The sequence below is a fragment of the Copidosoma floridanum genome, unplaced genomic scaffold (genome assembly GCF_036245765.1).
Source record: "Copidosoma floridanum isolate Cflo_tuat_1 unplaced genomic scaffold, Cflo_Japanese_pri ptg000011l, whole genome shotgun sequence".
Taxonomy (NCBI): Eukaryota; Metazoa; Arthropoda; class Insecta; order Hymenoptera; family Encyrtidae; genus Copidosoma; species Copidosoma floridanum.
This window is the reverse complement of record NW_028321888.1, coordinates 9965963-9993390: the sequence shown is the minus strand read 5'-3', so window position 1 is coordinate 9993390 and position 27428 is coordinate 9965963. Positions and strand designations below refer to the sequence as shown.

Below are 27428 nucleotides of genomic sequence, written 5' to 3'. Positions count from 1 at the left end.
TTCTTTGCTGTACTGCTCTTGCGTATTCAATATTTTTTATAAATTTTGTTATTTCGACGCACAGAATAAAAATTCAACTTTAAATATATTTATATACTTTTTAATATATACTTTGAGATCTTATGTTGCGAAAAAAAATTATGCTACCAGGCATCGTCAACAGTGACAATTTTGAAGTGGGACACAAGCCCGTATCCCGTAACATGAATTTCGCCAGTTTTTTTCGTTTAAAACAAAAGTAATAGCTTTTAACAATGTAATTTACGTTGTAACTGTATATAGCGAACGAATGCCTCGACTTAATATCCCTCAAAGCGTAAAAAAAAACTTTTGCTTGGCCTAATCCTAGTTCAGTTACGCTTGACAGACTTGTCGCTCAGTCAAGTGCCCTTTTGTGATTTGTCGAGCCACGACTCTTGTCGATGTTTGCCCCCATTTCGGCCCGAAAGTCTCGCTGACGCATACAACCGAGGGGCTAAAACCCCAGGCAGGTACATAATACACAAATAAACACACAACGCGTGATTGTACGGATGCGTTTACTTGGATGTAAATGGCCGCTTTGAGCAGTGCCGACTCTGTCCGCGGCAGAGAAAGTGGCCACCACATTATTCACAGAAGTTGGAACGAATGCCATCCTCTCTATATTCGTAAATTCACGTGTCGGGGAGAATGTGAAATACTCACCGCGTCGGGGCCGAACAGTTTTTTTTTTTTTTTTTTTTTTCTACAAGCTGCACCAAACAGTTTTTTCTTCATCCGAACAGGCACACATTTACGCGGGTTGGAGGAAATCGTCCGTCTTGGACTTGGTAGTAAGGTCTTTTGCATATGCTGACTCGTTACCAAATTATCTGAGATGAAGCAAAGACCTCAATAATACCCATGCAACCCAACATCCCGATAAGAAAGTACCAATAAAATAAAAAAAAATAAAAAAAAAACTGATTATTCACCTTTTCGCTCATACGGTTTCATAACGAAGGATAATAAAGTCTCGCGAATGATCCGATACTGAGCGATGGTAAAAAAATTTCCCTGCACGTACCAATTAGCCGGATGTAATTACCAGTTTTCCCACGCCGATTTGTGGGAGGAGGAGAAAAGCCCGCGCGGTCTTTAACTCGTGCAACTCACCATGCAGCAGCGAAAAGCGCTCGAACCGGCGTTAGCCGGGCTATGGGAAAGCCGCGAGAGATGACAACTTGATTGGCGTTGGCGCGCTCGCGGCATTTGTTTGGTGCAGCTATACGCTTAATGGGAAAACGTATTTTAGGCTTCGACTTTTCTCTCTCTCTCTCTCTCTCTCTCTCTTGGAAGCGTCCAAGTATATACAAACCGCGGTGTTCTCGAGTGAAGCACCTGTGCCACAAACTCGTGTAGACAATGTCGCTACCGCATTAGCATTCAGCCGTATTTAACGCACGTACGCGCGTGCTTCTTTTTTTCCCCCCCTGTCGATATGACTGCCGCTCACGTGACTGTGCATACATTACGCTTCAGCGCATGCAGATATGCGTATTTCGTGCACACTCTTTTTTTTTTTGTTAACAGCAGTTCCACGAAAAATATAAATCTTGAGAGGGCTTTGTTCGAGGCGGGCATTCATTATTTCTTGGTCTTTACCTTTTAGATATCGTATATACACGCGTAGATGGTTTGTAGCGATGCAATGAATTGACTGGTACACAGATTTATCTCTAGTCTTAATTTATTGGGTCGAATAAGGTACAAAAGCTACGGATGTAGGTGTAGTTACTGTGACTTTGATACACCTTAATAGTTTCTCTTGGCTGGTTAACATAAGAAAGCTTTCATTTTTAAGTTTTGATACAAAGACTTTGGACCCGAATATCGGACACAAGGTTTCTCTCTCATTACTTACACGCCATAAGCATAATATATTATACGCAGTAGTAGATTTAAAATGTTTTTCAATTTTAGTGTTTGAGGTAAAATTGGATGAAACGTCTGAAACACTTATAAGTTTTTGCGGAAAAATCTGTATTTCAAAGATTTGCATTAAGAATACATTCTCTGAGGATTCCATATGGAATATATCACGTGTCAAATGTTTGAGCAGTACATTGGTGCACAGCAAAATACTGTGTCATTCCTACAACTAAAGTTTGTTTGAAGTGTATATTATATATATACGCGTGGAGTCTGCATATTCCAGTTGGGTCAAATTTCTACCTCAAACAGAATGAAAAAAGTGTTATTTGCATAAAAGATAAAATTTTCCTCGAGTAAAGTCAGAGGATTTCGTCCGCGCGACTCCTAATACTTGGAGCCGTCGATTATCACAATTAGGATGTCACATCTAAAACATAATTCTATGTTAATTGGTCTGTCAAAAAATTTTAGATACTTTTTTTTCTTGTTACTTGAACGAAAATTGACAAAGACGGCACAGATCGAATCAAAAAGGCGGCAAATACGACATGATCTTTTACTAGTTTGCTGCGGACAGAGTTTGCAGAACATAGCCATGAACCCCTCTGAACTGTAGGAATAATGCCCGCATGAAAGCGTAGAGTACGAAAGTAGTAGGCAAAAATAATATATGCTCATCGGGTACAGCTGGACAAAAGGAAACAAAAAAATGATTTTTGGTAATACATATATATATATATATATATATATATATATATCAAAGCCTTGTAGACGACAGGGGGAGCGGGAGGACGCGGGGAAGACGAAGAAAACGCGGGCGAGCTATTTAAAAAACGAAACCGGTCTCCCTTCGCCGGTTAATTGTCTTTTTGCGTCTCTCTTCGTCGGCCGGGGCTCTCCTCGGATTAGATGTGTTGGTTTGTCCGTCCATCCGCTTGCTCGACTTTTGCGAAAGCGAAAATTAGTTTACGAGGCTTACGGCCGCGTGTATATCGTTCACCGCCCTCGTGGCGGGGCCTCATCAAAATGCCCAAGTGGAGCAATCGAGGTGCTGGTAGCGAGTGGCATTATTTATTCAGATGTTGCCGCTCGAAATCGAATAATCCAACAGTGTAAATGCCGTCCGCAGTTGGAATAATTTTCATTTTTTTCGTGTCAAAAACATTTTTGGTCATGTGTTTTAAGTAAGTATTCAATCATCATCGGGTATTCAAATTCAGAGCTCAGGTGACTCACTATTTTCATTGATCTCGTCTTGCATTGTCTTGTATTTCCATGCAATAACCAATGAATAATTTAAAGATGTTTCTTTTGCCGATAGTCATTTTTCTCAAATTGCCAAAGGGATTTTTCTTTTCATACAATATTATGTATTATCGCGATACGAAAGTTTGTTAAAATGAGTTCATTTAAACAGAGTTTATTAGAATTAACGTTACATCCATTGTGTAATATGACTCGACTCAAAACTCAATTTTTTTTTTTTTTTTTTTTTACCAACAAAAGGCGCGATCAAAACAAAAAGTTTAAAGAATGTCATGCGCGACTCGGGAGTCAACATGGCTTGCTACTAAAGGTTAAAGAAAAGATAGTATATAAACTGACATTGTAATGGAAATTAAAAAAATTACTGATTTTTGGCATACTTGTAATGGAACAAACTTTTTTTCATAAATATATAATGTTTTTACAAATACAAAGAAAAAGGGCAAAATTTTTTTCTCTCCAAAGTGAATCAAAAAAATAAAAGTATTTCTAAAGTAACTTTGAAAATATATAGTCTCGATGATCATTACATTACACAAAGATTTTCTATAATGTATGAAGGAGATTCGGGAGTAATAATAAAATGCAGAGATCACAATAATATAGAGTTTTTTGATAGTATAGAATACGTAGGACTTATATGAATTTTTTCAATGTTTGTTACAGGTCATTTTTGAAAGAATCATACAAACGAAAATGTTATACATGTGATTAACATAGACTCTTGTGGGAAGTGACCTCTTTGTCTCGCTTAAATGGACAAAACTTTTTGAAAAATGCAAAGGTATTGAAAAAAATGTACCTACGAGTTAATTATTGTTTAATTATTCGGTGAGCAAAATTTAGAGGCATGTTATAGTGCATTTTAAACAATGCAAACGTTAAACGTAAGGAAAACATTGAGTTTGCGCGGTAAAGGGAGCCAAGCTGCGTGGGTAGAGGGGACTTCCCCTTCCTCGTCCCTTTGAATGATACTCCCGAACCTCCTTAAGTATCATAAAAACGTCATAAATTATTATCATAAATTGTTTGTTTTCAAAATTTTTAAACTATGAACAATAATAAAACACAATAAAACCATAAATATTAACGGAGTTCGTTTGGTGACTAGTGTTGTAGGTTGTAGGTAAAATAGTGTATATAATCTTTCAAACTATTTCTCCAAGTTCCGCTTTTCTATAAGTTATTTTTTCATCTAAGTATAGACCTTCTTTAATGATTTATCACTGAATTTTCTCTAAATTAAAAAATAGCTGTTGAATTTCATGGAAAAATCTTTTTATTAGCAAACAATAGCTAGGAATGCGTAATTACAAAATAATTGTCTTAATCGTAAATTGTTGCATGACGTTTTTGCTTCAAACAATCATAAAACACAGGAAAAAACATTGGTGTACACATTTACGTAAGTATAGTACATAAAAACGCGCAGGTTATGACTGAATCACTCTCTTGCGCCTTAATGTGGACTGTTAACCTTAATGAGTATTTAAAAAGAGAAAAACTCGCTACGCGTTGGGTGTATAACGGGGGCGCGGTAAAAAAGTGCTGACTTAATGAAACTCATTTTCAATATAATAGCCCGTCTGTTCGGATCGGAAGAGGATATTCACTTGTTCGGTTGAAAAACGTAATAAGTAACACTATAATTATAAATCTTGTAGCGTTTCAAGCTATCAAGAATAAATCGTGATTTGTGTTTTTTAACAAGTACATAATATACTATTAACGATGCAATGACTTCTGAATTAGAGTTTCCTTATTTTCCTTGAGCGTATACAAATGAAATAAATATCACTACCGACGATCAATATTTATAAGACTAAAATTATTTTGTATTCCCAATTTTTTGCACACAATTAAATTTTTGCGAAACTTTTCTTAGCAAGCAGACACCGAATGTTTTTCACGCTCATCTTAGAATGCTACACTTGATGCAGCTTGATGTTCGGACTGGTGAGCGAAGTGATTTATTCGTGGAGAGGTGCCAAGAGTCACACTGGTTTACTCTCTTTGTTGCGTGACAGTTGCAACCGGCATGCACAACTTTTTCTCGTGTATTTCAACGATTCAGCGACAGAACAGAGTTAACTATACTGCAGAGTTTTCGTGACATGAAAATGTAATGATTGACTATTTACCAACAACGTGAGGTTTCACGTCAGTACAAAGTGTTTTAGTGTAGCACGTGCATTAATTTTTTTGCAAAGTGTTTTGAATTTCTCAAAGTGTCTATTATTTTACATATACGTAGAAACAAGAGTCTACTCAAGTTTATAAAAAAAGGTAAAATTTTGCAATTTTCATGATATGGCAAATTTTTTTTACAAATTCTTTACAGCCCCTCAGATTTATACGGTTTTATTGAATTCCAATATTTTTCAGACTAATTGAGGAACTGTACTTTTCCAAGATCCAAGAATTTGGGTTACGGAATTTTTGGTAGGGTATAATTTAAATTCTCTTTATATACAATAGGCAAATTCATTTTTAATACTATACTGTAATTATTTCTCCCACTTCAAGCCATCAGAGAAGTATACTGGATAAAATGTATGATATACAAAAAGCTTTAATTTTTTTCTTAAAAGTAAACTTCTTTCTTTGATAGAACTCTTTAGATTGAAAATCTTTGGGGTGTGGTAAGAAAACGAAGTTATCGAGATAAGAATTGAGATTAAATCAATCGAATGTAAACCTTATAATAAGATAGCAAATGTACGTATCATCGTACATGTAGGGGAGACTGGGGTGTGCATGGCTACCTGGTTGCACTGACCAAACAATGTTTTTACTGAGCATAGCGACACTAAAATACATTTTTTTTTACGAACGATAACTGTATATATTTTTGATCTTGACAAAATTCATCGCTCGAAAAGAAATCCTTAAAATTTTTTAACTTTTTAAATTTGACTACTTAAAAATTGTGGAGGAACAACTCGCGCATCTTTCCTCGCGAGAGCGAAAAACACGTGGAACCAACTCATAATAGAATATTGTCAAAAGTTAAAGTCTTAATCTTTAGGCTCTTTTTTTTTAAATTTTTACCAACGTATATTTACAAATAACGTTATAATTAAATAATTAATAACTAGTATACTACGAGTTTGCAATGGCTGTCATGAGGTTCGTAAAGAAGTCTTTTCGAACGAGTTCCGTATGATATTTTTCCGCCTGAGAACCCAAAATCAAGCGGTGAAGGTGCTGTTTTGAGGTTAGAAGACGATCTTTATGGAAGAAGGTGAACGATTGGGATACACAGTGCTACTTTTGACACAAAAAGGTGCGAGAAAAATAATACTTAAGCTAATTCGAACTGAGCATCCTTACCTACAGAGAACAAAGAAATGAAAACGTAATAGGGGTAAATGAGGGTATTATTGCGGTTGCTCCAATTATTGCGGTACTCTCGAATAATTATGAGCAAAATGCGTAAAAACGAGCATTTCATTCGATTAAAAAATAATCATACAATAAACTTTATTCAAAAACTGATATTTTATCCCGCATGGCTATAGAAGTATTATATTAGAAAATTTAAAAAAATGCCCATGCCGTTTCGAAAATATTGTAATTTTAATCTATTTTTCCATATTTTCAGTATGTCTATATGGTAGCCAAAGTAACTACTATTTTAAATATTATATAGTTTCATATACGATCATTGTGGTTTTAGCTATAGGCAAAGTTTCTGAAGTTACTATTTAAAAGATTTTCATATCAAATAATTATATTAAATCGTTGTTATTGTAAAATCAATTAATATCGGTGGACATTGAGTAAACGACTTACTGAAGTGCCAAAAATGTGTGTTGTATTTACTGTTAATCTATACAAGTTTTTCTCCTGAAATTTTGATTCTACAGACCCCGTGTAAAGTTATTGAAAAATGTTTTATATTGTTCTATGAACAAAGTGTTTCTCAATAATAAGTTGATAAAGTTATGGTGGAAAAAAACCCCTCGGTATCTCCGACATGCACACACACATCTCGCAAATGGTTACCCCAGCGTTTTAGGTTCAATCCTAATTTGAAAAACAGACAATCTATACGCTGTGAATTTTTTTTCGCTTTCGTGAAAATATGCAAGGATGATAGATGTGACGTTGGGTTTTGTAAACAATAAAGTGTTGAAAAAAAAAAAAAAAAAAAAAAATCGAAATACCCATCCAGCATTGTTAATCGCAAACAAAGTCACGCACGTGGCTCCGGCCATAATGGGATCACGTTCTAGTCCCGATAATCCAAAGAGCGAGGCGCATTATCTGAAATTCATTCGCAGCGAGCGATACATCACGGCAAGCAAAAAAAAAGCGAGCCTTCGTATGTAAGAGTGTACGATATAAAATTAGCCCCCGAGAGCATCACGCTGCCCGCGGCGTCACTCGTCGTCGGAATTTGATTCCGAAGGAGGGGTGGGGGGGGTCAAAAAAATTTGCACGCCGTTATCGATTTCTCGGAAAGCCGACCGTATCGTCCCGCGCTTCAACATCCCAGAGCTACAGGAAATACGAGGGGGGCGGGGGGAGGGGGAGAAGAATCAACGAACGGCTGATGCTGCCGCGTCACCTTTTTTTCGAGGTCTCCCCGATCGCTGATGCTGTTTCTGCGATATGACATCAGCAGCATGGTATAGTAAGTAACGGCAGTATTGCACACACGCATATATAATATATGTATATGTAGCGTCGTCGACCCGCAGCTCTCATTAATAAGCACGGCTTGACACGTATATGAGCGTATATACATAATACAGTGTATATACTATACATGCACATGTACGTATACGTTGTGTTCCTCTCTACGTCTCTCCATCGGATAATGTGTGATGTAGCGGGTGTACGTGGCCGCACTCGAATTTCGACACATGGGTTGGGCTTTTTTTTTCTTCTTTTTTTGTTTTTTCATTTCAACGAATGTCCCCCTTTGCGCGCTCCTGTGGACTAGTAATGCCGCTATTACGAGCGTTGTGCCACACACGTTAATTTCGAGCACTTTCGCTACGGAACTTTTTTATCGTCCTTCCGTGAGTATTTACGTATAAGGTGAGTAAGTAGGTATATGGGTATAAAAACCGGCTGTGCACGACGTTTCAACGATAAGCCGGCTCAGGTTATCGTTGCATAGCGTCGGCGGCGTTTCCATTTGAAATCGAGAGTCTACTGTTTACCACTGCACGAGCCTATTATATCACGGTGGTCCTGAAACTTATGCCGTTTTGTTCGGCGCTGAGAACAAATGACTCGGAGTATAGGATATTTCCCGCGTCGTCATCGCTGTTTATTAGAACCAACAATTGCCCGTGGCCGTTTGCCGCTCTCGTGTCATCTTAAATCTAATTATGTGTGTACGGGTCCATGGGATTGTGCAAGTTGAGGAAAAAAAGAAGGTATACAGATGAAGGTCCTGGCACCATATGAATGAGCATAATAAATATTACTCTCTACTAATGTGCTCTAGTACTCCACGATGTAAATTGGTATTCGAGGAAAATCGTAACACTTACTCACAAAATGTAAGCATCGGCGGAGAAAATTTTTTTTTTATTAATGCCTGTTAAATGGGTATTTCAGCTCGGAAGAATAATCAACACCCAAAGAAATTACGTTAGTTGTTAAAGATACATTATTGTTGAAACAAACGCTTGTAACTGCAGATCATTGCCCATAAAGGTGGCGCTATTTCTAGTAAAGCGAATACCGCTGTGTTGCCAAAAATTTGGAGTACTTTCGGAGGGTTGTTTTGCAAAAGCTTCAATTCAATTACACACAAAACACATCGGTATTAGCATTAAAAGCCCTGTAGTTGGCGTGGGCAGCGATTTTACATTGGTGTAAAAGGGGAAGAGAAAAATCGTTTGATCATCGATAGGCTTAGCTTGGAGGGATTTTAACGGCTTGCGCTGCGTATGAGCAACTGTGGCACCCAGATGACGGAACTCCATCAGCGGCTCACGGCAATTTTTATTTCCCTCGGTCTCTCGGAGAAAAGAGCGCTTTTATCGCCCCAACCGCGACTGGAAGTCCTGGAATCGATTAACGCCGGCTGCGCAAGCTCGAGTAATATTTTTGTCACCGGAGACGGCTCTCCCGAGCCCGTTAACTAAAGCCACGCCCGCGCCCGTGGTCACACAAACCACACCAGTGCTCCGAACTCCTTTTATGCTCGCGCGGGGTACACACGGGCCCGTGACCGTACGGTCCCCCCTGGTGTTGTGCTTCTCTGGCTTTTGTTCGAATACACGCGCGACGAGTTGTGCTCAAAGGGGATGTACATTCTTACTCCACCGCGAAAATAAAACGGCCGGGCGAAGGCTAAGCCACGGGAAAAAAGCTCCGAGGGTATTACGAGATGATAAATGGCGTACATGGGTGAGCCGGGCAGTAGGTGTGTATATGGCATCGGGAGGAAAAATGTTGTGCGGGACGATAAGACATCTGGGTCACCAGGGCGCTTCGAGCGAAAACACCAAACTTTCTGCCTCTCGATCGCGCTGCTGCTGCCGCGTGTCCTTTTATTATCTCTCGCTGCTTGCGCAAAGTCTCTCTCGAATGCACATCGTGCGTGTGGTGGACTTTGTTTTGTTGGGCTTATCGACGGCGCGTGTGTGTATTGTACAACACGCTGGCGTTGCAAAGTGTGAGGGTCAAGAAAATTAGAACAAGCGTTGAATTTTGGGTCGGACTCTGGGTATACTATGGGGATGTGACCTCTTCAAGTGCATCGTGATGGCTTATAGTTTTTTTTCCCCAAGGCTGTTGAAAACGCGTGCACGTCGTTTTTCCGAATTTTTCAATTTTAATTTACTTTGATAATACGTAACTTTTGTGAATACCAAGTGTAACAAACGTATCACGTTATTGGCACTGCACATATACTCTGTAGACTTGGGTGCCATTATTTTATGGATTTTAAAACAAATTAGATAATAAATACTTTTTCGTGAATAAACTGCATTAATTTTCTGATGAAATTTTGTATCTCCCTAGTATTTACAGTAAAGTAAAATATTAACAGTTCAACTGTTGAAGTAACCGCAGCGAATGTATTAATTCTTAAAAAAGCTCCTGTTAATATTGACATCGAAATTCTCTCAATAAATTCACAAATATATCCACTTTTGTGAACTGTCAGTTACATTTTTAGCTCAACTTCTACCTGTCCAACACCAGTAAAATACTTGACAGTACGACACGCTCGCACTATTTACTCTTCATCACGAAAGCATTGCCGTATGTATTCAGCCTTTGATGTCGCCCACCCTATTTTTGATCGCAGTATTTTTAGACTATCTTTATACGTATACCATCATAATTATGTCTTTGGTGGGTGAGCAACAATTGACAACTTTGTGAGTCGCGTGAAAAAAATTTTTTTTCCAGCTCATCGATTTTACTTTCGTTCCAGTGTTTATTTTGTCAAGTAGAGGTAAAAAGACATGGAAAAAATATACTTGTTGATAAGCACATTATAGTTCAAAAATACGCAAAGCAACCTTGCCGTCTACTTAATGACCAACCCTTTGACTAATTAAAAGGCCGGAACACCTCTAATTAGCGCGACTATTGTTTCTTCCCCTTAATGGATGTAATATACCATCATGCTGGCAGTTGTTGTGCAACAAATTAATTACAAAGTGGAAATTTTAATTAAAAAATACCCTCGTAAACAGTCAAATGGTTACGTTTTACTGTACTTATACTTCAAGGTCCATGTGTACTAGTGACTATTGCGTACTTTTATCGCGTTAGAGAAAATAAAAAAGCGCTGTAGCCCGACACACCCCAAAAATCTATCTCTACTTACTGATATAATTATTATACTGATCGCAAAACACACTTGACAAAGTCCATGTTACACACACCCATGACGGTCGCACAAAAGCCATGATGCATCGCCTTACCTCCCTCAAAATACGTAACATCCGACTGACGTGACATCTCTTATTTAATAATATATATATAGATAACATGTCCCTCCACGGTGAGTGCAAACACACGCGTCAACAACAAAGTTCAACACGAACAGGAGGGCCCGACCGTAACTAATCGAATTACTGCACCGTATATTACGCCAAAGTTGGCTCGTTCAACGATGGGGTATTGAGCGGCATCGCTGTTTAAATTCTATATGTGTATGTATACATGGGAGTTGGTAGAGCCAGTAGGCATACATGACGCACATATGCGCCTAGTGCTTACGGGGGATAAGAGACTATACATAGTGGCTTCTAGACCGGGGGAGGGTGGGGCAGCCGATTAAGGTTGTTTCTTGTGCTGTAACGAGCTTATCCTGCCCCCACCCTCCCTTGAAATTTACACACGTATATGTTATTTTACCCGCATATGGAGCGGATCGTCAACTCTAAACTGAAGTTACCTTAAAGCGTGGCACGTGCTGACCATACTTATACGGTGCTGTCGCTATCAAGGTATACATACATACATATATATATATATATATATATAAGCATGTGGATTGTGCGAAAGAAATGAGAGCTTGGACGTATCGGGCGATGACGGATGTATGGTATATATTAGATGGATTTGGACAAAAACCCCGTGGAATACGTACCTACACCCCATGGCGAGCGGATGTGCGGTGTGTAAGTATATAGTCACTGATGCATTCTAAGCAACAGCTGCCGTGAAACATTGTATCTACAATATAGATCGGCGCTGCATCTGCGGCCCACTGCCCCCCCAACGTGCTATCCGCGAGATCGGCGCGCTTTTTTCGCTTTTTAGGGCTCGATTTAATTCCATCGCCTGAAATATCATTGTCCGCCAACGCCAAGCATGCATAAATATATCAGTTGTCGGCTACCTTTGAGGCTGCTCTGATATGGCACGGCTGACGCTTCAAAACGATCGAGCGCCTCACCCGCGGAAGATAAAACGTATGCGTTTGATTGTCAACGTTATTTTTACGCTTAATATGAACAATCAACAATGTACCACTTGCGTCGGAAATGATATTTGATGATTTATTTATTTTTTTTTTTTTTTTTGCGCGATAGAGCTGTAACACCCGTCCACGGGTACACGTCGGTGTAGCTCGGAGTACCCATTAGGTATAGGTACTTTTACGCCAGAGGGTTTCAATAATACACCGCGACGGAACACCCAATTAGAGAGACAGGCCGTAAAAAAAGTTCACCTACCGGGAGTAAATTAATTTCCTCTTTGGCAGGGCAAAAATGTCAAACACACGCAATTTAGAGATGGGACCGTAGATGTGGTGGCAAGTAGACCATTACGTGTCATTGGAACATATTATACTGTATGTACCAAAGGAACACGGGGTGTAAGTGTATATAGGTACATCCAATGTATCATAATACACATTGATACGTAAGTATATGTATAATGTAGGTGTTGGCTGGAAGTATACGTATCGATCTCTGGGTGTATCTCGGGAGATTAAGATCTATGTAAATTTCCAACACGTAAACTAGAATTTTTCTTGACGCGCGCGTGCGATAAGCGTACGAGATATAAGTTGTACGTACTTACAGCACCGGCTTCATTAATTTCTCCCCTTTCTTTTGACATCCTCGATGATGTTGGTGCCACGTGTATGTATATATATACGATACACGCGGCGGAAACGGTATAAATATCATTGGAGCAAGTTTTCGGTGCATTGCAATGGTCTGTTAATAGCTGTACGAGTGTGCGTGTATAGGTGCGTGTAATATATCACGCGACGGCAAGGCTCAAGAAAATTTTAACCCAACCTCTTGTTCTCCCTTTTTCCACGTGACGTCACCGCTGTACACCATATACGGCCCTCCCCGTATACAATTCGTGCAATTTGAGCCTCCAATGTACGTTATAAATACGCCCCCTCTCGTTCACTTTCTCGTGGCAAAGCGAGATATTTCAGAATTAATCTCTTTCCTATATGTGTCAACCGTAACCGCTTGGAAGTTGTGTAAAAGAGAGCCATCAGCTGTCCTCTGGTTTATGGTTTTCATATTTTTAATGTAACTACTGTTTTGTACATAGTCTTACATTTTGGCATTACATGTCACAGCAAATGACTTGAGCAGTGCTTCGACTTTGCACGTATGCCAAAACAGAGGTTTAAAAATTCACTAACCAATTACTGCTCCTTAAATATTTTATTTCCAAGTCGCACGACTAATCAAAGGCGGAGTTTTGTAATTTATAAGGGTTTTTGGCAAATCTTACAAAAAAAACAAAAAAAAAAAAAAAAAAACAAATAGTTAAAATAGCTTCCATTAATTTCACTTGAACGAATATTAATAGTATTTCAAACTTTCGATTGATGCATTAATGTATCCATTTTTCCTCTAAAATGATCATGTCGAGAGATACATTTGTGATGATTTGTGTTAGCCCAACGCAAGATGATTCACACGATCGGAATGTAAAAAAATAAAAGTACGTCATACAATAGAGCCCAAGTAGAATCAAGATTCCATCAACGCAATGTAGTAGACGATAAAGATTTTTTTCTTCGGTAACGAATGAAAATACTAGGTTACAGCTGAATGAGCAAGCCTCGCTCGCGACACTATTATTCGATTATTGTCGTTCCAGTGTACCCGGAATCGAAGCGAATATTGCGAGATTCCATTGGCATCTTGATTAAATCGATGTCGATCGCAGCTTTTTTAATGTTTCATTGAAAAGTTGGTATGACGCGACGCCAACTCAACCTCTTTCTGATTCACTCTGAGTCAAAAAATGTTTTAAAGCCAAACGATTCTAGGTACATTGTGTCCATACGAAAGTTAAATAACCAATCGAGTGGAAGTTGATGAAAAAGAGGTAAGGTTCATGCCGAGTGGCGGGTGACCAGGGTGATTGCCGGGGCGCCCGCTATGTAGGCTATCTATCTCTCTCTTTTTCCTTCGCCAGTAAGTGAGAGGTCAATGTCCTTTTTACCTCATGTGAGAGAAAGACAGGTAGTATACTCGAACTTCGCTGAGAACCTCGGCTGTTCAAGGGGGCAGATTGGGGAAAAAGGGCGAGCAACAACATGAAAAGATAAGTAAGTAACGATTGTAGAGATTTGAGGGTTATTTCCTTGACACGACAGCAGCCGTCTATTGACACCCATCATGTACACGAAAAGGTCGTCAATTTTTTCGCTAGACATGATATGAACATAAATATATGGGCGTCTGTCACCTTACGTTAACTATATGATTGCAAACAAGCTGTTTCAAAACTCCTGTTATCAATCCGGTTGAAAAGTTAATACGTTTCATCTAACGGATAAAAAACAAGATTTTTCAGGAAGTAAGTGATTTCAAGTTTTTTTTAATGGTATCTCATTCAAATGAATTTTAGCGCAATAACGAGTTAAACGCGACGAAATTGATTCTACCGAAAGGCCAATCGAGTGAAAGGTATGAGACTTTTTGAGTCTTACTTCGTTTGCATTTTGCCTCGCTTCTACACGTGATTTTCTACATCAAATAATGACTGTATATATATAATTATGTATGAAACATGTATATACTACGAGCTTCGTCTCAGTCCCGCGGCCACGATGAACAGAGGCAGGAATTCAAGGCTAAATCTCGCGCCCGCTCTTACTTTTTGATTTTTTTCTACGATATTTTTTTCCCCCGCGACGACGCCAAGGCGAGAAGAGACATTCCGTGGGCCAAGGTGCGAGGCTGACGCGACGACGGCTCGAGTTTTGGCGCCCGCGCGCCTCATCCGGCTGACTCGGCGAAGGGGTTCTATTTTACGGGCGATTATGAAACGCCTCGCTCCGGCGTTTTTTGGGTGGGGCCAACAAAAGATTCCGGCTGTAGCGAGAGTGCGCCTCTGGTTTACGGAGCCCCGTGGGTGATTGCTACGTCGTATCCCTCGAACTGGCTTTTTCCCAGCTCCCACCCCTTGAATGGCTTTCCCGTGACTTTAAATATTAATGTTTTTTTTTTTTTCCCACAAATTTCGAATTTTAAAAGTTTACCCACACCTACAGCCCGATTTAGGTTTGAATCCACTTGATTATCGACCAACACATCATCCAGTACAATACGAATTCGGAACCCAACATAAAATAACCGAAAAAGAAAGCAGTGCTACGGTTGAGATACAATTAAGCAATTCAATGAATGTATAATCGCGTGATGCGTGTGCATGAATCATTTTTATCACTAATTTATTTAATAACACAGCTTAATACATTCACTGCGTTGAAATCGAAGCTCACTTGTAGTATTCTCTAACAAACCTGATGTAGAAAGTAGTTTTGCTACTCAACAAATAATTATTTTTTAACATTGATATTTGAATGCCAAGAAGTTTGCTTCAACGTAATCATCAATAATTTCTTGTAGACATATAAAGAAACCCACAAAAAATATCCAATTTTTGTCCCCCATTTTAATAAAAAAAAATTTTTTTTAGGTACACCCTTGAAACCGGGCTCTTTTTACTCGTGTCATGTTGCATGAAAAAAAATTTTTGAACACGGGTGTCAGTGAGGGTGACACCCTTTTTCAGCGATTTACATGTTAAATTTTGACTAAACGGTGTCGATAGGCAGATTCGTATTGATTGCTGACGTATAAGTTTATTTATGTAACCAAGAAAGCCGAGTAAATGTACAACTTTGTCATTCAATGTATTTTTTTTTTTTTTTCTTTCTATGAAAGGTAATATTTGACACACCATTTGGTAGTTGTGTTTCCATTTATGCATGAACTTTCTCAAATGACATTTGATTCGCACAAATTTAAATGATGTAAGTCACGATCAAGGTAGAATCGCATGAAATTTCAGAAAATTCTCCCGATACCTCTGATAAAGAGGCTATCTATGGTATGCAAAAGAGTTGAAAAAATAAACACCCCAACCAGCCGCAAAACGAAAGGATTTTGTCCTCGTGTCTGCTCGAAAACGAGAGGAGGCCGTATAGCTCCTCAGAGCCAGAGTGTAAAACGCCCCAAAAAACGGTCCTCCGGTTTTTAATTGCCGAGCCACCCCAGACTTTTTTTTTTTTTTTTTTTTTTTTTTCATGGCCCTGTTAATATCGCGCCAGTCATAAGTACACGCGAGTCCCAACAACGGGGGGGACTGTCGAGGGCACAGCTGGCAATATAATACGATTCGGGCCGAATCACCCGTCCGCGACGATAAAAACGAAAGTGCCGCCTCGCCGCGCACAATGCGGCGTTGATTGTGCACGCGTATGTATACGCGCCCAACTGCTCTGCAGTGGCTTATATAAACGAATATGCGTCCGTCGATCCCGTTTCACTTGATTTATCGGGTGCGCGACATTAATTCGTCTTCGAATTTCTCGAATTCCACTCGGAGCGAGTAAAGGGTTTTTCATGATTACTATTTTTGTACCGTCCAAGACTAAACATAGATAAATCACGAAACGTGAGATGGGATTGGTATGTGCTGGGCTTTCGTGCTGGTACCTACTCTCACCCGTCGACGAAAAGTGAAGATGCGTCGGAAGGCAGGTAGCAGCGTATAGGGTGGCTAATGGGACTCACCTGAAACAGAAAAAAAGACAAGCCATTGGTATCGAGTCGTTAAAAGTTTCGTGTGTTTAGTGCGCCTATACTCTCTAAATTATTACTTTATGTGAGCGTGTACGGCCAATGACGTTATATATGAAAAGTTCTCTCGCGTGACGGGAGACTTTTTCACTAACGCCGCTGAATTTTCATTGGGTTGCCAATACTGCAATGATATTGCTGTGTACAGCTCTTTGCAAAAAAAATACATTCCATCGTCAAAGTGTTTTATTAATAAATCCATTTAGTGCGCCGAGGTAACGGTATCACCAAATTCTCGTTATTATGTATAGGATTTTTTGAAATTCTCCAAATTTCTCGTTACTTTTGATGACACTTTAAAATAATCAGTAAAAACATTTTAAAATGTGCCTGATATAAAAACTAATATTAAAAATACTAATCATTTTCCTTGAAACGTTAAGAAATAGATTTATGTATATTTTTTTTAAGTATAATTTACAGCTATTTCTGAGAACAATGCCCATTAGGCTCTGCAATGCTGAGTTATTAAGCATGTATTAGTGGCTTTCTTGACAAACCGATTAATTCCATTTTTGTGATTTTCGAGAAAAACGGCTTTAAAGACTGAAAAGCTACTTTTTGACAGCGCAGAAACTGCGCGTTTCCTGCTGCGCCTTATATTAGGTACTAAGACAAGACTTTATAATTTTATATGGACGATCAAAAACTGCAATGGACTTTGTAGCTACGAGTCTATTTTGGACTTATTCGGTTAGGCCGGGAACTTATTCGATTATTCAAATATATAAATATTTACCAAAAGAACGTATTTAACCACAAAGATATCAATACATACTATGCCTGCTAACTAATTAGTTGTTAACGAGCAGTAGATTTTTTTTACTCAACGATAGCACTGTATCATTTTGTACAGTTCTACCGAAAAAATGAAGGCCCCGACGAAAAGTAACATTATTCGTTTTTTTTCGTTTAAAATGATATTGAAAAATTGGAATCGTGTTACTTTTTTTCGGAAACAAAGCTTGAACTGCCGTTGCAGGGAATTTAACTAATCTGGAGCGTCAATCGCCAAAACAAATTTACTTTAGGTGATGGCGAGGGTGATAGCTCCTTGAGAGGAGTACACTTTTCTACGGCATAGTTCCGACATTAGCACCCATTTACCCCTATAGTAAAATTTTACAAATATGTGGCTGTTGCGCTATTGGAGTTTAATTATGCGTTACCCTTATCCTCAATCTAATATATTGCAGTAAAAATTTAATGTCTCGCTACTAGTTTCTCTCTTTTATAACAGCTCAAGTGTAACGCAAATCGCGTATACCATACGTACGGTTAAGTATGTGGCTTTTAGAAGTTAATCGCTTAGGGCTTGTGCCGGTTACGAGAAATTGGCAACTCGAATCAAAAGTTTGTTTGGATGAAGCTACACTAAAAAAGGGATATGCCTTCCGGTTCTAACTCAATTTAAAAAAAATGGAGTTAATCGGTTTGTCCGGGAAGCCACGGATGTATTTGCTATCGTCATTGGTATATTAAAAAACCGCTTCAGATTTTATTATATCAATCACTTACACAGCAATTGGGACATCGTATTTTGCATAACTTCCGAACCATTGGAATATAGTTGAAAAATACGTAGTTAGGGAGTCAAATTTCCTACAGGTGCGAGCCAAAGTGAGTAAGTAAAGGACGAGTCTCAAAGTCATGAGTATGTGTGTGTATATGTATAATATACACACAGGTATAGGTACGCATGGCAATTAGAGGTGAAAGTACTTAGGCGTGGACGTGATCGTTACTAAAACGTGCGAGTCCCGTCATCGCGCACACTCATTTTACTCCACCCTCTCATTGATTAGTTATTAATTGGAAGTGAGCGGGAGACAAGAGTTTGCGCAAACTGTGTCTCCTGCTTACAGATACGTCTCTTTGGTCTCTGTGTATAACTAACTTTTGCAAGATTTTCTGTAGAAAACCCTGGAGTTGCAGAGCTACTGGTGCCTTTGGCTTTCTCTTGCTTGATGCATCAGTCATAGAAACGGAAGAAATTTTCTAATTATTTGTTTCCTGTTATACGTGTGTTATTTCACGCAAAGTTGTGATTTCGTCAATGAATGTGACGAAAAATGATTAAAAACTTAAAAAATAAATGTTTTCGTAGTAAACTCTGTTACACACTATTAATGACTTTTGAAAGTCTTGTGTGGTATTTAAAGGTTTATCTAAAAGATACGAGTCTCTTGTGAAGTTTGACATAAAAATTTATTATATTCTACAAGTACTGTCACGCACGTGGCTTGGCTCAAGCCAGCGCCCGTGTTATCCATTTATTTAATAAATCGGAATTACCTGCTCCCCATCTACACGAGAATTCCCGAAGCTTGTTCTGTAACAGTACGCGTTACAAATAAAAATATATCATCAATTTTGATCAATAGAAATACAACTTAATCTTACACATTAATTTTCGAATTGTACATATGTTTTAACATGAAGCTGCTCTCGCACGTGATGGTACATATATTGACATACTTTAGTTTGATGAAAATAAAAAACGCAAAAGTAAGCGAAATCATCTCGTTTACAAAAGGCTCTCGTTTTGAAACGACAGAGTAGCTAAGCTGCTGCTCGAAATATTGACAGTATGATACACGTTAGCTACGTTATCGAATGTATCAAAGTTCACGTTTACATTTCAGTCTTATGGCATACGCATTTTGCGAGAACATAGACGAGATTCAAATCAATTGATCTATATCCCAAGTTACAGATAAATTATTTAATTTCTTGAAAAAATCAGTCTCTTCAATCGTTGCAAAGGATCGCGTGTTATCCTCTGTAGTTGAAACTACCGGAAAAAATTTTTGCAGCGGTTGGCGGTTATACTGTTGGAATTGTAGCTGCTGTACTTGTAGGTGTTTTAGTTTTACTTGCGGCTGGTTATGTTGCTGGAGCTGTCGCATCAGTCACACCGTGAATAAAATTGTTGCTTTAGCTGTTCCAGATGCATTAGTTGCTCTTGTTCGAGCTCATCCAATTTGAATCTGCAATTATTAAAATAGTTAACCGAAATTTTTTCAATGCTGTTGCCTAAAAAATTTAATTAAAATATAATTAATGACTGACTGTTACATTTTTGGCAATATCAAAAGTAGAGGTAAATTATAAAAATGGTAAGAACTTAGTTCGCGCATTTTGAAGTTGAATCAAATTTTTAATTCCGACTCTTGTGTAATCGTCTTATATCAGTGCATAAAACACTTTCTTCGGTAAGTACCTTTTTTTCTGAAATTCGTTAAAATCTCCAACTAAGCAATATTGACGATAGTATTAAAAGTTAATTTAGTATAGGATATATTGGTAAGATTGATACATATAATGAAATAGCACAGTTACAAACCAAAGACGGAAGAAGTTTTTCAAGCCTATACATTTACTTTTGTTTGTATCTTCATGTAATATTTATCGACACTACTTTTTTGAAACGGATGATTCAACATTTTTGTATTTTTACCATAGTTAGCAACTGTTTTCATTCCGCGAATTTCTCAAGTAATACCAAGACTTTTATATGTTTGCGAGGCGAAAAGAAAGTTTTATTCCAATGCTCTTTATATCGTTGAAATTTCAACGATAAAATGAATAATGAAATCTCACATTACCTGGCGTAATTATAATAAGCAGACGAACTGTAGTAAAGATCTCTGTCTCGAATTGAAGATGTCAGGACTGTAGGGTTTGTAGGCTGTGGCATCCGTTCCGAACCTTGAGGCTGTTGAGTGGAGTATGGGTGTAGCGATGGTTTCTGCTGCATTTCAAAAAAATTCTTCGGCTGTTGGGGCATCGTTGATTGTTGTATCTGCTGAGGGGGGGTACGCGTTTGCCGATGATACGGAGACAACGGCTCTTCCGGTCTGTTCGATGGCAGCTCGTCTTGGAGCAATTCGGTGACACCGATAGCACCCAACTCATGGCCTGGCGTCGCCGGGGATGGCAGCGGTTTACTCTTTTTAACGATGTTTCGGATTTCAGGGCATTTTCCGTTGTCTTTTTTGAACTTCATCCTACGATTCTGGAACCATATTTTCACCTGAAGTTCCGGGAGTTCCAACTGCTGCGCCACTTGAACTCGATGGGGCTGGTTCAAATACTTGGTTGTGGTGAATATGTGCTCGAGCGCCATAATCTGCGGCGATGTAAATATCGTCCTGCTTCTTGCTTTCTTAGCACATTCGTCTGGAAATATCCAAACGCACATAATGTACACTTACACAGATTTTTTTTTAATGCAAAGCAGTTATGCGAGTATGACGTTTACCTTTCGTTTCCTCATCTTGAGGCTTGTGCTCCTCAGCTACATCATTCAACTGGTCTGGATACTGCATCTCCATTTTTTCCGGGACAACTTTGTGCTTTAATTTTATTATATTATTTTAATTTGGCAGATGCACGGGGTTTTAGCACAGTCTTCGACGATTTAAAGAATTTCTGTATAGGTATTATATTTGCGATCACGATAATAGATTTTTACTGATACTTCAAAGGTACGAGTTGAAATCAAAGGTTAACACTGAACTGACTTGTAATGCACGGACACATGGTTTTAAATACCCCAGTCATTGTTATACTTTCTCTGTGAAAGGGATTATAAACCCATTATCTGTTATTTCTTGGTAAGCATTTAGTAAGCAATATTGTTGCCGTTAAGTACATTCTATGAAATATTTTCATAACCAATTGGTGCTCGCGCTTATCTATATGTAAAACTGATGATTACTGAGTGAGTAATGGCTTGAGCTTTAGACTGTATCTATGTACGCGCGTGGTTAATCAAATCCATAGTGTTTTAACTTGCCGATTAGCACAAACTTTAAAATTCAAAATTACTCACGTATTACAAAATACTTAGCACATTGTGTGTCACCTATAGCTCAAAACGTTGCACTGTATTTCAGTCAAAATTTTGCGAAATTTTTCCTATTGCCGCATTTCAAGCTCGGCGTCCCCCCACCACCTCTGGAAGCTCCTTTTTTTAAAATAAATTTTTTTTTACACTTTGGCTTAGTAAAATGGTACGGCATTGCAGGATGTTGTAGAGCAAATCTTGATTAACAGAAGCACGTTTGGGAAATTGGTCTACATTGGCTCAAAACTTTTTTATGGCCATTTTTCGAAAGGACCTTTTTTTAGTTTTTTTAAAGTTTCTCATAAAGTATTACATTGCTAAAATTTTGTATGGGTATTGAGGTTCATAAAACACATATTCTTTTAAAGTTTCAAGTCTTCATATTTAATAGAACGAGAGTAATGGAATTTCGAAAAAAGGTCATAAAAGTGGTTTTTTGCAATTTATTAAAAAACTACTGTACTGATCGGAGCTCAAAAACAAAAAAAAACTCATTCGATTCGTATTTTTATTGCGCACTTTTTTTTTTATTACACTTTGTTTGTCAAATGCATAGTTTTTCTATAAATCGCAAAAAAGTGACTTTGACGTTTTTTGCCATTTTTTTTAACCATCTTGTCCTATTGGGATCGGTGTTCAAACTTAATACGCAATTCGTATTGTTATTGTTGAACAACAAAAATTTTTAGTTAAAAAAGTTATAGTTCGCAATTGTATGTAACGGATTTGCCAACTTTACCCGACTTACGTATACATCCCATCATTTTTAAGGTCGCTCTTTGTAATAGTGGAATCCATACGTTTTCTTAACGCACGAGATGGTGATTTATTTACCACCAACATACAAGTATATTAACAGAAAATAAGTTAACATGTTCCTTATAACTTTTTAAATTTTAACTGCACACAGTCGGAATGTTCATAGTCAACATGCCATTTTTAATACTTTTACTACTCTAATATCATTAAAACGATACATTATGCAATAAAAATATAACAAGATTACGTGCAGTCCTCTATTTTATGTAATGAAAATGTAAACAAAGTTCTCTATTTATCAGTTAAAATATTATTTTTACTAAGGCAAAATATTGGAATTGATATTTTAACTATTACAATACGTATATGGTTTCGGGATACATATTATACGTAAGTTAATAACTAACATATGAAGTTAATTACTAACAAATCCTTCTTTCAGCGCGTTCTTTTGTTACGATATTTTTGCAAATTAAAGTAAAAAAAAAAGTTTCTGATTTTTCTTAATTCTGCACATATCGAAAACTTAAATTTATTTATCGATAACACAGTGCATATATAGAGTTCTTGGTAATGTATTATGTAGCTATTCAAGTAGCTCAGGAGGTTCATAAAAAAAAAAATTATACCTAAGCTCATCTCATTGCAACGAATGGAAAATGATCCATCATCCATAATCCATTATAGTTTCGTTGACCAATAGGTAAACGAAACTCGAAATATGAGAAAAAAAATTGTCCAACGAGTTTACAGTTCTCAGGCAAGCATTGTTTCGCACAGGACAAATTCCTCAGAGACAAGTCAAGGAAAGAGTCCCAGCCTTCGAGTATGTACGAGGAAAAGCCTCGATTGCATGGCCCAGTTTATCCACATCATTTGTACAAGGCAGAGGAAGAACAGAAACTATGTGTATCCGTGAGGGATGCTTACTTATACTTTTACCGGCTTGGATGAAAGAACCAAGCAGCCGTCGATTTACTCGGGATTTGTCTCGCGAGATCGAGTTACCCGGTATAGAATATCCTTTAAAAAAAAAATGTATACATGCTCACGTGTACCCATACCTACGTTTCAAACAATGGAAAACATACGAAGGGCGAATTGTTGCAAGCTCAGGCGAAAGGTTTTTTCAAAGAAAAAAAGAGCTAAAAATCACCTACCAGCGAAAATCATTCGATAAAACGTATGCTGCGCAAACAGTGGGGCAAACACACGCGAAACAAGCGAGCGACTGTTGGCTTTTCGTGGGCGTATAGGTACGGAAGAATTTGTCTTGAAATTCACGCCAGCCCGCATATCACGAGCACAAACAGCCGTTGCGTCGTGGAGGGGAAAAAAAAGTCGAAAGTTGACACGCAGTGTGTAGGAAAGTATGCACGTGTATACGTGTAAATGTCGCATACTTAATTTAGCTATCGCGCGAGTGTGAGATAAGGCGACGACCGTTGGGGGCTTAGAGACCTTGAGACGAGAAAGGTGAGCTTTCGCCACCAAAATCGTCCACATGAAATTACTACACGTAACGTTACAGTACATATATATAGGTGTATAGCGAAGCTCACCTGCTGCTTGCACTCACCGGCAAGCTGAGCGTTGGAGGCCGCGCTCTCGTTTCGTTTCCGATCGGAATATTTACATTTGAATTTGCGCACGCCGTCGGCGCCAAAAGCATAAGTATATCTAATGCGTGCATCGACAGCAAAGAGGTCTATGTCAGCTTGGTGCATCAATGAATGGTGGATGGACTCGACACTGCAAGCTTGTAAATCACGCTCCGGTGTCTTTGGGATCGGTATTTTTGTTGTCGTTGAATCGTCCTCTTTTCAAGAAAAAATTTAAATCGAAAATCGGTTCGTGCACCATGCCAAGTATTTATGCAGCACGTACATATTAAAAAACGATTTTCGGAATAAATGATGAGTAGGTACTTATTTGATAATTCATAAGAAGACAAACAATAATTAGTATTTTCATGAGATAAGATAAGAAAGTTTTTCAATAATTGGTGATTACGTCCACATGCACCGTGAAACATTTATTTTTCTACGCAATATAGTATATACAAAATAAATTTGAATTTTATGAAACAAATGACTTTTCAGGTATTCCATAATAAGAACTAACTCATTATGGAATAATTAAAATATACATTCTATTTCTAATGCCTAATACTGACGTTGATAAATAACATTGCATTGAACATGATATTTTTTGCTCTTGTTAGGATACTAGAATAGTATTTATTCGCAATTATAAAGACTATCTTCCTGGTATATGACATTGCCGTTATGTTAAAACTATTTTTTTATATAAATATACGTTTGTGTCGATTGGGCCCAATTATTATAATATTAGATATTTCCGTTACATTTGTGAGATTTTAAAGCTTTTCGGACATTTAGAGATACGGAATTTCTTGATTTTCGAGTTGAGAATTAGGGTAGCATTCATCTCATCGCGGGAATCTGATTGTCATGCCCCACGCATCCCTACCTACAGCACAAAATTTCTGTTTCATTCGTCATCTGGAACCTGTGTCACAGACCAGACTTTTCGTGCTCCAACGAAAGCTATTCTCACGTGTACGCAGTTGGAAAAAAAAGCTGTACAGACGGAGTAAAACAAGTCTATACCATCGTGGGTAAGCGCGGCATTGATTTCGGCCCTTGGTTAACTCGATCTGGATGCCAAACTCTCGAAGAGACGAGCACAACGTTACAGCGCCGTGAAACGTGCCGGCCTCGTGTGCATTCGAATAAACGAACACGATAAGCCGAGCCATTGTTGTAAAACAGTTACGCAATAAACTCCGAGCACCAACTGCAGTCATCTGATTGCGGGAGCACATCCACCGGGTGCCAATGACCTCGTTTGTACGCACAGCTCTTTCTGTACGTGACGTGTATTTATACATATATACACGTTCACGTATCCGCCTAGCCAGCTCTAAAATAGTACCTACGGAGCGACGCCTTCCGACACACTGAAAATACCTCGGTGATGTATATATATTTTCGTGTCGCTCGAACTTTGTAAAACAAATATACTTTTGCGCTCTGAAAATTCTAGAAAAACGATGTAGCACTACGATGAATACTTACTCGAGTCACTCGCACGAGCGAGTTTTTGCTGCATCTGGTACAGCTTTATTAGCCCGTCCACTGGGTGTCGATTGATACATGCATACGTGTATATAGCTGAGGACAGATGTATCACAAAAAATTTTTAAAAAGACACGCGTGTCAGGGGCACGTCGCGACGGAGCTTTGCCAAGTAAAAAATGTATGCGAAATAATTCAAGGGGAGCATGAGATTTCACAGCTGCGATTTACACAAGTTTTAAAAAAACCGAAAATCCGGACGTAAATTTAACGGCATCAAAGTTACAAAGTTTATTTCTGTAAAGTTGATATGGTTTTGACACTATCATCAACCACATTCAGATCTAATGTAATAATAACGTGTTGGTCATGTCACGAAAAACGAGCTATCAAAATATGCAAAGGATAATTTTCGAAACTTGGATGTCATAATTTTTTAAATCCTTCCTTCCAAGTTACGTGAGGTGCAAATAAGTTGTACACTCCGTTTTAATCGTGACGTAATTTTTCAAAACATCAAAAAAGCATATCATTAATAATAGTTTTGTCATTGTGTAATGTCAAACAGAGAATCTGAAGCCGTAAGGATTGAGTTCATGTTTGTTTACACAAACATCTGGTTTTGTACAATGTACAACTGCAACCATTGTTGAGCAGTGGACCAAAATAACACTGCAGTAGTGACCGTTTATTTCTTACCAAGATGTTATAACTGTATGTTTATAGCGATACTGCTGCAATAAAAACTGCATTCGAATACGGTCCAATTCGAGAGTGTAAGGTTGAGCATTCGAAGGTCAACCAATTATCACAAAACAACACCGATTTGCAGTTATTAAAAAAATACAATTTTTCTTTTTTCAAGATTTTTCGTTCTATTCAGTATTCGCCAAGATAGTAATTCAAATTTTCTGTCCTCTGCAGGTTAAATTCAATAATTATTAATAAACATTTAATTGCAAAACTATTGTGGACTTGTGAGTTTAGAAGGTATGTCAATTAACAGTTGGTGGTGCTGATAAACCGAGCAGTATGATAAAAAGCACCGTAAATGTAATTGTATTCCATTAAAAACTGGGTTACATTGAAAATTACATCATTTGAGAAAGATTACGAGGAAGTTTTTTTTCAGAGGAAACTTTCACCGAGGAAAGTTGTGTTTATTCGTAATTTACAGCTCCCCTTTTTAAAAAGTTTTGAGTGTAATTGGATGAGCATTACAAAAAAACACAACGTCATTCAGTTGCGACTGCCTTAATGCCTGTATATAATTTGCCTCGATCTCTGTAATATGAATCCAATCACTGAAATATTGTGAAAAACACTTCATATCTTAAATATATAGGAATAACTTTCTCTCTACGAGAAACTCACATGCATACTTTTTATCGGTCTTTCTCGCAACACTCAACACCTCCAATCTATGTATATCTATGAGCCACGAGCCCTGTAGGTATATATGTCCAGCTTATCGTCTTCTACGAGTTTTTAAATTTTAGTGATATACCAATTAATTGTCATCTTCATTGGACAGCTCATCAGAGTTTCAGCTCAGCAAATTGTTTGCGACTTAATTAAAAACATGTTCCAAATTTCGATGAGATTATAAATCACATTAGCTCATCGATGGCTTTTTAAACGAGTAGAGCTCCACATTTTTTACAAGTTCCATGGTTCTCTCAACCGGCTGTATTCTCGCGTTTCTCTGAATCTCGAATTACCCGTATAGCCTGTAATTCAATTGTTCGCCTCTAGTTTTGGTATGCGAGGTAAAAGGCTCTTTACTGTATAGTCCTTAATGAGTTTACACGAGCAAGATTCGCATTAGTAATAAAAATTCAATTCGTCATTCAAATTTGTCTCAAAATTTCATCAACTTTTTGTTGCAGATAAGTTTTTGCTTTTAAACTCGGATTATTTCAATATACAATTCAAAAGAGTCGTACATACTGAAACATGAAAAAAGCCCAAACAACGAAACACAAA

The 27428-nt window shown here is 38.0% G+C and overlaps 2 protein-coding genes across 2 annotated transcripts in view; both read right to left on the bottom strand.

The window, feature by feature from the left end:
- The window catches only part of LOC106639752 (protein CEPU-1), a 198654-nt gene that overhangs the window by 138621 nt on the left and 32605 nt on the right, over nt 1-27428 (bottom strand). The gene's annotated exons all lie outside the window — the stretch shown is intronic.
- Nucleotides 18982-21360, bottom strand: LOC149375175 (uncharacterized). Its single transcript, XM_089590053.1, has 3 exons — nt 20995-21360; nt 20339-20912; nt 18982-19720 (listed from the first exon to the last, which is right to left on the bottom strand). Exons 1-3 carry the CDS (start codon nt 21065-21067, stop codon nt 19639-19641), a joined length of 729 nt encoding a protein of 242 aa, XP_089446179.1. The 5' UTR covers nt 21068-21360; the 3' UTR covers nt 18982-19638.